Source organism: Spodoptera frugiperda, chromosome 4 (genome assembly GCF_023101765.2).
Source record: "Spodoptera frugiperda isolate SF20-4 chromosome 4, AGI-APGP_CSIRO_Sfru_2.0, whole genome shotgun sequence".
NCBI classification, from domain to species: Eukaryota; Metazoa; Arthropoda; class Insecta; order Lepidoptera; family Noctuidae; genus Spodoptera; species Spodoptera frugiperda.
Genome location: NC_064215.1, coordinates 1,079,768 through 1,092,913, shown reverse-complemented (window position 1 = coordinate 1,092,913; position 13,146 = coordinate 1,079,768). Strand labels below are relative to the sequence as shown.

The window sequence follows — 13,146 nt, the reverse complement described above, 5'->3', positions numbered from 1 at the left end:
GTAGATAGATACACGTTCCTGGAAGTGATTCTAATGGTACTACTGTGAAATTAAGGAATAATGCAAGAGACAAGATTACATCCACTAAGTGAAAGCCTAGGGGCCTAGTGTGGGCTTATATCGTAACTTTTGTTACCAGAAAATGGATGCTTGTTAGAGTTGTTTTGTAAGTAAAAACATTACCTAAAAGTAAGCTTGGCTACAAACTAGAAAATATGTTTAAAAAACACTGAACCTACTAAGCCGAACCCAACAATTTTCATACATAGAGGCCATAGACAATATTTAGCAAAAAGCCACGATGCCAAACCTTATCATTAAAAAAGAAACTTGATTGTCAAATTGTCTATCATCGTTGACCACTTCCTGACAGTCTGTGAATTTGTATAGAAATAAAAATCGCCGAAAAATGGCGAAAAGGATTTCACAAAGTGCTGTAAACTGGGCCGCCCTTGCGGAGAGGGTCCCGGCTGAACAGAAAGCGAATCTTGCAGCTTTCAAAATTAAGTCGGACACTTACCTCCGAAGGTTAGTTTTGATCGATGGATTACATAATTTTCGTCAGAACGTTTTGGTTATTTAGTTTTATGTTTTAGAGTTTTGGCCAACCCCCCTGAACCTCCGAAGATCAACTGGGCGGCTTACAAGAATGCCGTGCCCATCCCCGGCATGGTGGACACCTTCCAGAAGCAGTACGAATCGTTGAAGGTCCCTTACCCGGCCGACACACAGACGGCTCAGGTTGAAGCGCAATGGGCTGAGGTCAAGAAATCTATCGAAGCCTTCATCCAGGAATCTAACGCTAACATTGCCAAGTAAGTTATAAAAAAGTCCAAATACTGTAACTTTTCTGTAGATAACTTTATTGTAAGATTAAATAATTTATGAAGGTATCATAGCTTATAGTGTACAGTCAATGAAAATTATTTTAGTTTAATTCCCTGAGGTTTAGTTGCTCTTTTAGCATATTGTTTACTAAATTTTACATCAGTACATTACAACTGGTTCTTCAAAGTCGAAACTATTTATTAGATATAGAAAGTAAATCAATACCTAAAATGTTGATCCCTTAGCAAGTTTCCAATAAGATATTTATGTAATAATATTGGCTTATAAATATTCTTGTTTATTGGATTTAGTACTTATTATCACACTCGTAACAAGAAATATGTGAAAAATATTAAAACAACACATAGTTTCACTGTCTTACTTAACCTTATTTTAATTTTAGGTACCAGAAACAAGTCAGTGAGATCAGGGCCCTCCTGCCATACGAGCAGATGACCATGGAAGACTTCCGTGATGCTTACCCAGAGGAGGCACTCGACCCCATCAACAAGCCTACCTTCTGGCCCCACACTCCTGATGAGCAACTCGACTACGTTGACCCTGACAAGCCAGCACATTCCGGTCACTAAACAAATGAATCCAATTGCCTTTACACAGCTTTGCAGATAAATTGTTCATCATATATCAGTGTAAAGTGATAGCTGACAGTTTTGTGAAGTTCTGTTAAGGGGTTCTTAGCAAGTTGCAATCATGTTCTATTTATGTAGGAATAAACGAAATCTTTACTGATACTTTATTGTTTCATTTTCAAGAAATATATTTGTTTCAGGCTAACATGGGCAAATTCCATCCAAAAATCCCACAACCAACACAAACCGAACCTAGATCATAATCATTGTAGGTACATTCTACATTGTTTGTCTAATAAAATGGTTTCATTTAAGTTTACCCTATGACTATAGTTAAGTTACTACCTAAATAATTAGTGATCGTAACTCAACTATATACATCCCTACTCATTATTTACTACTAGTTTGATAATAAACTACCATCCATCCAACAACTGGCCTCGACATGCAAACCTTTGAGATCGACTCGTATGAGTGATATTATTTAGCAACGAGCTTCTCTACATCCTATTTGATTCTAATATTAGGTAGAAAGAGCATCTATAAATCTTATATTCATATAGAATACTTTAGACTGACATGACTGTAGAACACTATATTATCTTCAGTACCATCTTTTCACCATAGGTATGTTAGTAACTTGTTCCATTTAAAAAGCGCAGGGTCAAAAGGGTGGGCCCAGACAATTTCACATTGTTCTTTCGTAATTTTACCTAAATGACGAATATTTCAAGCCTATAACAAAACTGCATCCAAAATGTTGCTGTTGGTTCTGGGTTGATTTTGCCCAATCGCTATTCCTATATAAAATATGTCTCTTGAGGACTGCATCCATACAATACAATAAAACAACTGCATCAATTTGATTTGAAACATTTATTCTCTGCAAATAGTAAATAAAACTCGGTACAGTGCTGTAGTGGAGTTGAAAAACAAGACAGGAATGTTACATATTTGGAAATTGTATTAGTTTGCTAAAGTTTGAGTTGTGGTGATCAAAGTTTCATTTTTAACTACTATGCTATACATATATCATATATTATTATAAGACACTTCACAAAGTTGCACACAAGTTTCTAACTGCATAAATTCTTGTACTGATTTATAACGAGAATAACATCTAACAACAAGGTAAATGTCATAAATATAAAAATTTTGAAGCTCAAGTAAACCATACTTAATTATTTGCATTTAAAATAAAAATATAATACATGTTGTAAATAAGGCCTTTGCTTATGTACTGCCGTATTGTTCCAAAGGAAAACGTATACAATCTGTTGCCTGCTCTAAATACGATATGATACGACTCTAAAAACCTTATAGGTTCGATTACAAGCCATACTTTCACAGAAACTTAAATAAAAATCTATTGTAAATAATATTACAACTAGACGCGAGTGAAACAAAGCTATTCGTTTCTCTTAAGTTACCAATTAGGAGGGACCATTTTGGTGTTATCATTTCAAACCTACAAGCTAAGGGTGTTCAAGTTCATATCAATGATTTATGCAATGTGAATGACCGACATGTGTTTGTAGAGCAGCCGTCAATAACCATCAGGCACCACACTGTATAATCAATGAAATGTGAAACACCCACAATTAACCCTATGAACATCATTTCACATCACATCCAGTCGACCTTAGACTAACTAAAATATCTATTTCGCGGGGAACTTGGAGGCGGGCGGCGGCGGGGGCTGCGCGTACATGTTGTAGTAGCTGGTGGGCGGCGGCACGTTGAAGGCTTGCTGCGACTGGCTGAAGTTGTTGAACCCGCCGCCGGACGGGGCCTGGAACGACTGCGCGTCACTGCCGCCGCGGCCGCGCCCTCTGCCGCGGAACCCATTATCCTGTCTAAAGTTGTCTCTACTGCTGTCTCGGCTGTAGCTTGAACGAGTATTGTATGATCCTTGGTTGTTGTCGTAATCGTTGTTCGAGTCGTCCCATCTGGAATCTGCAGGAAAAGTAAATGTTAGTCATGGTATATAATATGATTATGGTAAGATGGATAGCGACAAAACAAGACACTTTAATAATGTTCAATTTAACTTTAAGACACATACACACATGCAGTCATGCTGTTATGCACCTTTAAAAAACTATTGAGGTAAATAAATAACAAAAGTTCTAAGACCACACACACATAATCATTATTTTGATAGACACACAATTAGTACTAACTCCTCTCCCCTCCGAAGCGTCCCCTCCCGCCCCGTCCCCCGTCGCGACCCCGTCCCCCGTCCCGTCCGCCGCGGCCGCGGCCCCCGCGGTCGAACCGTCCCTGGCTGTCGTCTCTGTCACGGTAACGGTTACGTCCTAGAAACAAACCAAATGGAATAAATATTAATAAAACAATTTTACAAAACACGACGTATCAGTAGACGAACGGCGGTTTCCTCTTACCGTATTTGCCCTTGAATCCCATGCCACACTGCGCCAGCTCCATGAGCTTGGGGTTCACCACTTGATTAGCCTCTTGTAAGACACACATCAGATCCTTAGCCTGCATACAATTTAATCACCTTTAGTTTACTGTTCCTTATTTTTGATGGTGTCATGAAAGTAAAAGAAATAATTACCTTAGCAGAGTTATTAGGTGTGAAGAGAGTGTAAGCAGTGCCGGTGTTGTGCGAGCGACCCGTGCGACCGATACGATGCACATAGTCCTCAGAGTTGTTCGGATAATCATAGTTTATCACGAACTTCACGTCTTCCACATCTGTGTTGAAGCGATCGTGTTAGCTCAGGAAATATTGACTCTCACACAATCATTGTATGTATTGGACAATAAGTAACCATGTTTGAGATGTGTGTTCGTTTATGTGATCACTAAACACAATTAATTTTACTTTTCAGAACCAGAATATTTCTGTACCAGAAGCTACATTTTATGAAAATGGTTGGATATACAATTGAACCCAATATCTTTTAGTTTGGTTCAATACAAGCGAACAATTGGAAATTTTGAACCAAACTAAACATTTGGAGTATAATGTATATCAAACCATTGGTAGTCGTAAGTGTAGGTGTAGAACGCACATGTCAACATTAAAGACACTGAATATTTACCTTGTGCATGAGGCCGGCTCGTCCGACACCGCTAAACTGGAAATAACTGTATTATGCCCGTCAGTCCGGAGTGTGCAGGCCAAGAGTCGGTGTGCTGACTTATGTTAGTTAGCGCCCTCTAACCGCGCGACTGTCAGTTGCGTAGGGCAGGCCAAAAGGCTTTTGCTTAAATCTCTCATGACAAATAACCAAGCATGTATGCTCTAATTTGGTCTTACACTGTAATTATTCCCCATTTTCAAATTAAGTTCATGAAATATTTGGATAGAGCAAAATTGAAACCCCAAAATTTTAGGAATTACAAACTCCTAAGACCATTAAGGTTGTATGTGCTCAACTCTGAGATAAACATTAGAGGCAGCATGCTCATATTGAAACAGTGTGCGCTGACAGAGTACTGTCGATACATCGTTACAACTCGGTAACTAGGTTTGGTCAGGTCAGCAACACACCGATAGTCTAGCCGTTAACACTGCACGCATGCGCCTCTGAAATGAAAAACAATCGAGAATAATGCCAAGTCAGTCATGGAAATTTATTTTATTATCGGGCTAAGATGTTTGCGTTTGTGGTAGATGTTTACAGTATCTGAATTGTACCAAAATTAACAAAAAGTTAGAAAATTATAGTAGCTAGACTAAAAAATAAAACGAAATCAACAATAATTACTTACGACTAGGTATAAATATCTACCACTACAATATAATACGTATCGTGGCCCGAGAATATACTAGTATCTCTGTACCATTGCTGTGTTTACAAATACTTGGTGGCCTTGTTCCAATATTCACTTTTAACCACCTTGTGCGTTTTTTTAATCTACTTATCTAAATCGGTAGGAAAATAATAATATTCTACAATAATAACTACGAAGCCTTTGTTTTATAGGACAATACAGTTCTAGTTTTAAGTTCTTCTTATCTTGAGTGTATCTTGTGCAAAACGTGAATACTGGAACCTATTTTCAGTTGCGGTGCAACTGTTCTTCAACATGTACTTAGCAATGGCATCAATATACCTCCTCTACGCCCCTGACATCTCTTAGACCATTACAACACCCCGGTGGTACAGTGCGAGACACCACCGTCTTACTCATACATAGTCTCAGTACTCGCAACTGTGTCATTTCATCTTTTGTTTGATGCCCTTCATCATTCGGCGGGAGTTATCACCACCATACTATTATAACATCACAAATGTACTTGATCGGTGGCACAAACATAAGATAGTAACTTCTGGGCAACTTACAGTGAATATTTCTTTCGAGTCTTTGCGTTGTTTCGGAAAGCGAATAGTGCTAGCATTTGACGTAAAAGTGCTAAACTGCATTTGTTTTCTTGTTCAGACATAAGCCCTAAGCGTTTTCAATGTACAATTGGTCGACAGCTGTGGACACCCTAACAGACGTACACGGACATGTAGCGAGCCAGTAGCGTGGGAGTACTCACCGAGGCCGCGCGCTGCCACGTCGGTGGCGACGAGGATGCCTCCGGTGGACATACGGAACTGATTGAGCACATAGTCCCTGTCCTGCTGGTTCTTGTCGCCGTGGATGGCGAGCGCGCGCCAACCAGCGCGGTTGATTGCTTTCGTTATCTCATCGACCTTCACACAAATTAGCATTAACAAATTGTACAGAGGACAGTTTTAGAAACTTAGTAAGAAGTTAAGCTCGAAATTTAAATCTATCATCTATCAGAAAACATGAAAAGTGTAATCACTTTGAAATATTATGTTCATAAAAATAATATTCTAATCTAATGAACTAAGCAACTCATACCAAGTGGTTTGAAAACTCACCCGTCTTTTGGTCTCAGCAAATATGATGGTCTTTGTCTCTTCTTCAGAGGATATCTCAGTGAGCAGTGTGACAAGCTTATCATTTTTCTCCCACTCCTCGCACACGTCCACAATCTGCAGGATGTTGTGGTTGGCAGACAGGCTCAGAGAACCAATGTTTATCTGAATGTAGTCATGCAGGAACTCCTCAGCTAAGTTCTGCACTTCTTTAGGCCAGGTAGCTGACCACATCAGAACCTGTAACACAACAATAAACAAAACATCATACTCATGCATGCTAGGTATGTTATTATAGAGAATTCTATAGAAGTTTATTTTTAAATTCTGTTAAATATAAAACAGTTACGTTTTCCAAATGTTTATATGACTCACCTGTCTGTCTGGTCGAATCTGCTCGATAATCTTACGAATCTGAGGCTCGAAACCCATGTCCAGCATCCGGTCGGCCTCATCGAGCACCAGATACGTGCACCGCCGGAGATTTGTTGTTTCTGTTCAATTGAATTTCGTAATTGAGTATAATTGTTTAACTCTTACATTTACATTTCTGAAGCATAAGAAATACTGGTAAAGCTGTGAAGGTCAACAATAAGTTAAGTTTGTACCTCTCTCCAAGAAATCAATAAGTCGTCCTGGTGTCGCGATGACAATCTCGACTCCACGTTCGAGGCAGCGGCCCTGAGGTCCCTTGGGCGCACCTCCGAATATGCAAGTGTTGCGGACTTGTACACTCTGGCCGAAATCATTGGCCACCTGTAAACAGGAAACAACACTTTACCATTTACATCAATGTTACTTGTAGTTATTAATTAAATAGTTAAACAAAAAATGTAAATTATTGTTTGTATAAAATATGTATGCAATAGCAGATCTTTCATTGATAAGTTATGAAACAAGATATGACCTTAGCCTTAAATTGATTATAAGAGACATAAACAAAATCATTTTTGAGTAGTTGTGGGTTGATAAGGCCAAGGTAGTGGCATAATGGGTATGCCATATCCAGACTTGTCTCATGATTATTGAGTAACGTTGCAAACAGGTGATGGTTGATTATTTAAAAAAATTAAGCCAATGTTTATTTTAAGTAATAATAGTTGTAATCTAATGTTGAATTTTAATATAGCATGAATTATCAAACACAAAAACGATTAAAATTATAAAAACATAAACAATTTGTGGCTTGTCTCATGATAATTTACTAACTGACATTCTAAAAACAGAAACTGCATTCATTAGTGCCAATAAAGACTGTATAGTCTGCAATGAATTGAGGTCAGTTTGTATTGATTTTGATTCAATAGATGTTTCATTTATAGCCTTGGATGTTGTGATTCCATTGTATTTATGTAGTGAATAATATAACAAAAGCTCTATTGAATCTCATTCACTAAACACAGAAATCTGCTTTTACATAAATATTCAATAAATAATAGAAAATTAAAAATGTAAGCATGACAATAGAATTATGTACTATAATAATTGAGATAAAATAAAAGTAAAACATAGTAAAATTAGCCAAATAACATTCTACTGGACATGGTGATCGGTTATCGAAACTAAATGTTGAGCTGATATTATGTAATAGTCCCAGAGTATATTTGCTTTGTGTTCACCAGACAGTTGACCCCATCACATAAAAAATATGAAAAATTAAATATGTGCAGGAGCAGGACCCACTATTTCTATTTCAAACAAAACACTTCAGTGGCAAGCCTTCCATGTGTAGTATCTTGTGTCTACTAGAACTAAACATTATGTAAGTGGCATGGTGATGAAGCTAACTGCTCTCAGCATATTATTGAAACTACACAGTAAAGAAAGCATTCCACGGATAGCTGCAAGGTCTAGAGAAAGAACAAAAACAATAGTGCCCAAACTAAAAATAAATAAGGTTACGTTCAGAAACCTCACCTAGTAAAGACAAAATTTATAATTTGAGATTCCAATAAGAAAATAAACCAAAGGACATGCCAATGTGTCATTAGGTTTTCGAACATAGCCTGCCTGCAATAAGCTAGTTCTACTTATTATAATTGGATAAATTTACTATTTCCAGTTCGCTCGGATTGTCCGTCATCTCCGCAGCGATTCCATTCATTGAGATCAACGCCTGGAGTAGCACAATGAAAAACAAATACTCATCTTATATTTTTGTTGTTAAAATATTAGAATTAATAATAAAAATTATACTATTTCCTGAAGCTCACAACTGTATGAACCTCAAAGGATCTTGTGTCCATCCAATAGCAGGCCTAATTATGTTGAGCATTGCTTATAAGATAGGAACTAACTCACCTGTTGAATCTGTTGAGCCAGTTCCCTAGTTGGAGCCAAAACCAAAACAATAGGCCCCTCATCTCTCAGTAAGCGAGGTTGATTTATGATATGCACAATAGCAGGCAATATGTAGGCTAAGGTTTTTCCCGAACCTGTTTGAGCAATTCCTACTAAATCTCTTCCAGACAATGCAATAGGCCAGCCTTGAGCTTGAATAGGGGTTGGGTGGGGAAACCCTTGTTTCAATATTTCCTTCATAGCATAGTCTGGGAAGCCACCTTCCTCAAAGTACATACTCGGGGCGGGAACATCGCGTCCTTTCACAGTAATTTGGTTTTGGCTACGATATGCTTCTATTTCCGCTTGACTACGCGACTGGACGTTTTGATGAGGCACATAAAAGTTTTTCTGGAATGGAGTTAGCGTAATTGTATCCCAGCGGATTTTCCTAAGGTTACCCCCGGGCTGGTCATTCTTATTAAAATTTCCGCGGAAATCATCTCGGCCGCCGCGTCCTCCGAAGCCTCGGCTGCTATCTCGTCCGCCGCGGCCGCTGTCCCTGCCACGGCTGCTGCTACCGAAGCGACTGCTTCCTCTCTCTTGGGACCGATCACTCGATCGTCCTCCTCGAGAACCACCTCTTCCGCCACCTCGGCTTCCACGGCTACCTCCACGACTTCCACCACGACCACCACGTCTATCGTCGTACCTAATACAAAAGAAATGTTATCAAAAGCATCCAAATGAAGCGATCCGATTCTAACAAGATTTGACAACTTACATCTTTGCTTAGAATAACGATGCCACAACAAAACTCTTATAAATACTGAACTTCTGAGCAATACAATTGAATTGTTGATAGTTACACGTTTGATTATTCCAATAAATATATTTTCCGTATCTACTACCGTAACAAAATATTAGCCAACTTTTTATTGCTGATGCTAATGCCACCTAATGTCAGCCATATTTGATTTGATTTTACTCAATGGAACGTCATTGGTCTACGTTTTGACAATCCGTTTCCATTAACGATATGTTCAAAAGCATCTTTTAATTTATTTTTGAAGAATAATTTTAAATTATTAACTTTAATTACGGTTTTGACCCCTATAAAAGGTAAAAAGATTAATAATAATGATATATAGACAATACCATGAAGATTTATTAATGAAATATTTATATCCTACACAGTCTGCTACTTCCGGTACAGATAAGTTCACGAATTTCAAATTATTATAGGAAGCTAGGTAAACGGCAAACTTAAAATAAGAGAAAGCAGAAGCACTTTTTGGATAATAAAAATTGCAGCACTTGCCGCATCCGATGTTGGTTGCTTGCTATTCTTATACTGCTTGAATTTTTAGTATATATCATATCTTAGTATAAATTTTAGCTATACGCTACACCACTAGAGATAATTTCTCATCTTTTACCAACCTTTTTAATTATTTTTAGCAATTATACGTGGATATAAAATTTTAATTACTTACCTACTTTTTACGATAAATGACTGTATCGAATTCTTAACTAGGTATGTACTTATCTGGTTACTACATCATTATTGATCAAACAGTTCGACATTTTCCAGCCTTGGTAGCTGATAGCTGCTTACTTTAAAGTTGTAAGAATATGGACGCTTCTGTACCTGTGTTCGAGAAGCCTCATCCTCAATTGACCGTTTTAGATTGGACAAGAAATATACAGAGACTTCAGAATGAGGCCAGACTCCGTAGATTTGAGTCTTACGAACTGAGGCAGAGGGCAAATCAACTACGGAATGAGACTGCGGTCACAACAAGATGGGATAACTATTGCAACAATGAGCTGTTGAGAGATAGGTAAGAAAAGTAATCTTGGAAGGCTAAAAAGTGAACTTACCTTTTTCTTTGTACCATTTCCATGCATAATGGCCTCGTTGCGGACCACAGTCCACAGCATTGAGCATAGGTACATGACGAATTAATTTTACTGCAATACCAGTACCTAAATCTCCCGTTGAATTTCAGAATCTTCGAAGTTCAAGCTTGGAGAGAAAAGCAGAGGTTCACGAGAGATTGCGTTAAAGACGAAATAAGGGCTTTGAAAGAAGAAAAACACGCAACAGAACTACATTTAGAGTCGCTGCAAGTGCCGCTGATGGTGATATCGCAGTGCCTGTCTAATAGAGATCAGAGAGTGCCACCTGAACTCACTAGAGACCAACTTGGGGAGGAACTAAAAAAGGTAAAGAGAATTGAAGTGTAACAGTAAAAATGACACATTTCCATATAAACCATATTGTCTAAGTGTGGGAGAGCCATGCTTCGGCACAAATGGGTCGGCTCGACCGGAGTGATACCACAGCCTCACAGAAAACCGACGTGAAACAACGCTTGCGTTGTGTTTCGTTGTGTGAGTGAGGTTACCGGAGGCCTAATTCCCCCCTTCCCAATCTTCCCCATCCCCGATTCCCGAACAACTACCCTTAAATTCCTAACTCATAAAAATCCGGCAACGCACTTGTAACGCCTCTGGTGTTTCGATATAATATTTATCCAGGAGCTGCACATCACGGAGAATAGCAAGCGTGTGTTGATGGACGTCTGCCACATGGGCTGGGAGAAAATCAAGGAGCTGACCAACGTGCTGTGTCGCTTGGAGCGCGAGATCAAGAATAAGGACGAAACCCTCGACTTGGAGTACCATGTCAAAGACCTCACACGAGACAGCACCGATATCAGCTTCAAATTGGATCCTACTAGAGTACCCACTGAGTGAGTAGACTGCATGACTCTGCAAAGTTATGTTATGTTTATAAAATACCTAAGCAGATCACATAATTTCCTGATCACAGGCTGATGGGCTACTAAGGTACAGTAAATGATTGGAAATTGACATGATTTATTGACACTTGGCAGACCTTGCTTGTATTATTGTCTGCTTAACCAGGCCAAAATAAGATCGTCCAATATTTGTATCGTCTCTAATAACTTAATCTCCAATTAAATTTCGCCAGGTCAATGACAGAAGAGAGTTACGCGCACTGCATTCAAAACACGATAAAGATAGCTGAGCAGCTGATGTCGGAGTCCAAGGACCTTCGGGCAACGATGTTCAAGAGTCGGGAGCAAGCCAGGAACCAGATGTACGCGCAGAGCCAGCAGGTCGAGCTCATCATGCGGAGGAGGGTGTATGATATACAGAGGGCCAGGAACGAGATGGAGTGGCAGAAGTATAAAGTAAGTACTTAATTTACAATGAAAGAAAGAAAAGAGTAACCTATGTACTGTTTACCTTCCTGCTGAGAGTTCATGACCAGTGCGGGCGGATGCGCAGGGCCTGTACCAAATATGCGCATGGGTCCTTGAGCTTTTTGTTCCTTTGCGTGGGTCTGCATTTGCTCCTGCTATGGCTAATCCGGCATTGTTCATCACTAGAAAGCTCAAACTGTAGGTACGGCGTAGGTTCTACCTACCTTCAACGAGCGAAGTCTGCCCAATGCGTGCACTGAACCTGACCATGACCTCGTTAATAATTGATCCCCAATGACCACCTACGTGACAGAGGGGTTGAATTTACAAGATTAAGGAAATTATCTACACTTTTCCCTATTTATCATTTTTACAGTTGGAACAGAATCTACAAAAAGTAGACAGAGAGATAGAGACACTGCGAGCGGCGGTGGCCGACAAAATAAACCCGACCAAGTTGGTGGAGACGCGGCTGGAGACGAGGACGAGGCGGCCAGTGCTCGAGCGGGTGCAGGACAAACCCATGCGCGGCCTGATTGAGGAGTTTGAGAGAGTACACACCAGTCACAATATGCTGGAGAAGAAACTTGAAGAGGCTATGTGAGTATACAATCATGTCTCTTTTTACTCGTCAATTTTGTAATTGCAATCTCCTGAGATTTTGAATTTTCGAATTCTTAGTAATAGCAAGAGGAACTCCGAAATGTGTAGCATTTGAAACACATTGTGCAATGTAAATGATATTTATTTTGCAAATAGGTTACAATGTAACACAATCTCTTAAATTAACTTCATTTCCTATCGGACTACTCTGAGAAGACCGACCCAGTAACTGGCAGTCGTGCAGTGTACTTCAAATTCAACAAAAAAGCAATAGAATATTTTCTTAACTTTGTTTTACAGCACGACTTACCACGGCATGTACAACCACCACCAACGTGTAACGAAAGACCTGCAATACAAAAACCAAGCTTTGGAGACGGACAGGCGGCTCATCGAGATCAGGAAACCTCTCCACTCCTCGGATGAAACGGAATTTAAAAGAAACGTCGGCTACTGTCACATGAGTGACGAATTGGTCACTGATTAATGGCAACACAGATAATATATTTAATGCTGGCTACACTATAGTTGGTATTGCCAGGAATGCAAATTATGCTAAATTGTTATTTACTTAATAATTTTCGCGTTAGTATATTTATTTACTCATGTAGGTGTGTTATATGCAAGCAAAGTTTTAAGTTATTGTTTTGAAATTAAACTAAGCACCATTTTAGATTTGCACAATAAATGTAGCAAAACATGACAAATAGATTTCAAGTGATATAACTATTTAAATGTAAG

The 13,146-nt window shown here is 39.0% G+C and overlaps 3 protein-coding genes across 5 annotated transcripts; 2 read left to right on the top strand and 1 right to left on the bottom strand.

The window, feature by feature from the left end:
• Positions 1–321: 321 nt before the first annotated feature.
• On the top strand, positions 322–1,580 carry LOC118272318 (ATP synthase subunit d, mitochondrial). Its single transcript, XM_035588706.2, has 3 exons — positions 322–528; positions 597–815; positions 1,232–1,580. The coding sequence occupies exons 1-3, from the start codon at positions 410–412 to the stop codon at positions 1,416–1,418; spliced, it is 525 nt and encodes a 174-aa protein (XP_035444599.1). The 5' UTR covers positions 322–409; the 3' UTR covers positions 1,419–1,580.
• A 695-nt stretch (positions 1,581–2,275) lies between these two features.
• LOC118272440 (uncharacterized) lies at positions 2,276–9,558 on the bottom strand. Of its 3 annotated transcripts, none has more exons than XM_035588958.2 (11): positions 9,351–9,558; positions 8,588–9,278; positions 8,340–8,402; positions 6,895–7,042; positions 6,662–6,780; positions 6,290–6,526; positions 5,938–6,094; positions 4,000–4,139; positions 3,824–3,923; positions 3,602–3,736; positions 2,276–3,374 (listed from the first exon to the last, which is right to left on the bottom strand). In XM_035588958.2, coding segments are annotated over exons 1-11 (2,088 nt in total). In that variant the 5' UTR covers positions 9,353–9,558; the 3' UTR covers positions 2,276–3,078. The 3 variants fall into 3 exon arrangements, with proteins under 3 accessions (XP_035444851.2, XP_035444852.2, XP_035444853.1); XM_035588960.2 differs by having other exon boundaries at positions 3,225–3,374; positions 3,589–3,736; XM_035588959.2 differs by lacking the exon at positions 8,340–8,402 and having other exon boundaries at positions 9,351–9,557.
• A 548-nt stretch (positions 9,559–10,106) lies between these two features.
• LOC118272759 (tektin-B1) lies at positions 10,107–13,139 on the top strand. Its single transcript, XM_035589422.2, has 6 exons — positions 10,107–10,410; positions 10,579–10,795; positions 11,111–11,325; positions 11,568–11,790; positions 12,179–12,402; positions 12,706–13,139. The coding sequence occupies exons 1-6, from the start codon at positions 10,202–10,204 to the stop codon at positions 12,890–12,892; spliced, it is 1,275 nt and encodes a 424-aa protein (XP_035445315.1). The 5' UTR covers positions 10,107–10,201; the 3' UTR covers positions 12,893–13,139.
• Positions 13,140–13,146: the final 7 nt, after the last annotated feature.

Excerpts from the sequence above, each read along its gene's own strand:
- LOC118272318 (XM_035588706.2), top strand. The coding sequence starts at position 410 with ATGGCGAAAAGGATTTCACAAAGTGCTGTAAACTGGGCCGCCCTTGCG. Across the intron at positions 529-596 it reads TCGGACACTTACCTCCGAAG|AGTTTTGGCCAACCCCCCTG; the intron begins GTTAGTTTTGAT and ends TTTATGTTTTAG. Across the intron at positions 816-1,231 it reads TCTAACGCTAACATTGCCAA|GTACCAGAAACAAGTCAGTG; the intron begins GTAAGTTATAAA and ends TTTTAATTTTAG.
- LOC118272440 (XM_035588958.2), bottom strand. Across the intron at positions 6,527-6,661 it reads AGATTCGACCAGACAGACAG|GTTCTGATGTGGTCAGCTAC; the intron begins GTGAGTCATATA and ends GTTGTGTTACAG. Across the intron at positions 3,375-3,601 it reads ACGCTTCGGAGGGGAGAGGA|ATTCCAGATGGGACGACTCG; the intron begins GTTAGTACTAAT and ends CTTTTCCTGCAG.
- LOC118272759 (XM_035589422.2), top strand. The coding sequence starts at position 10,202 with ATGGACGCTTCTGTACCTGTGTTCGAGAAGCCTCATCCTCAATTGACC. Across the intron at positions 10,796-11,110 it reads TTGGGGAGGAACTAAAAAAG|GAGCTGCACATCACGGAGAA; the intron begins GTAAAGAGAATT and ends ATATTTATCCAG. Across the intron at positions 12,403-12,705 it reads AAGAAACTTGAAGAGGCTAT|CACGACTTACCACGGCATGT; the intron begins GTGAGTATACAA and ends TTTGTTTTACAG.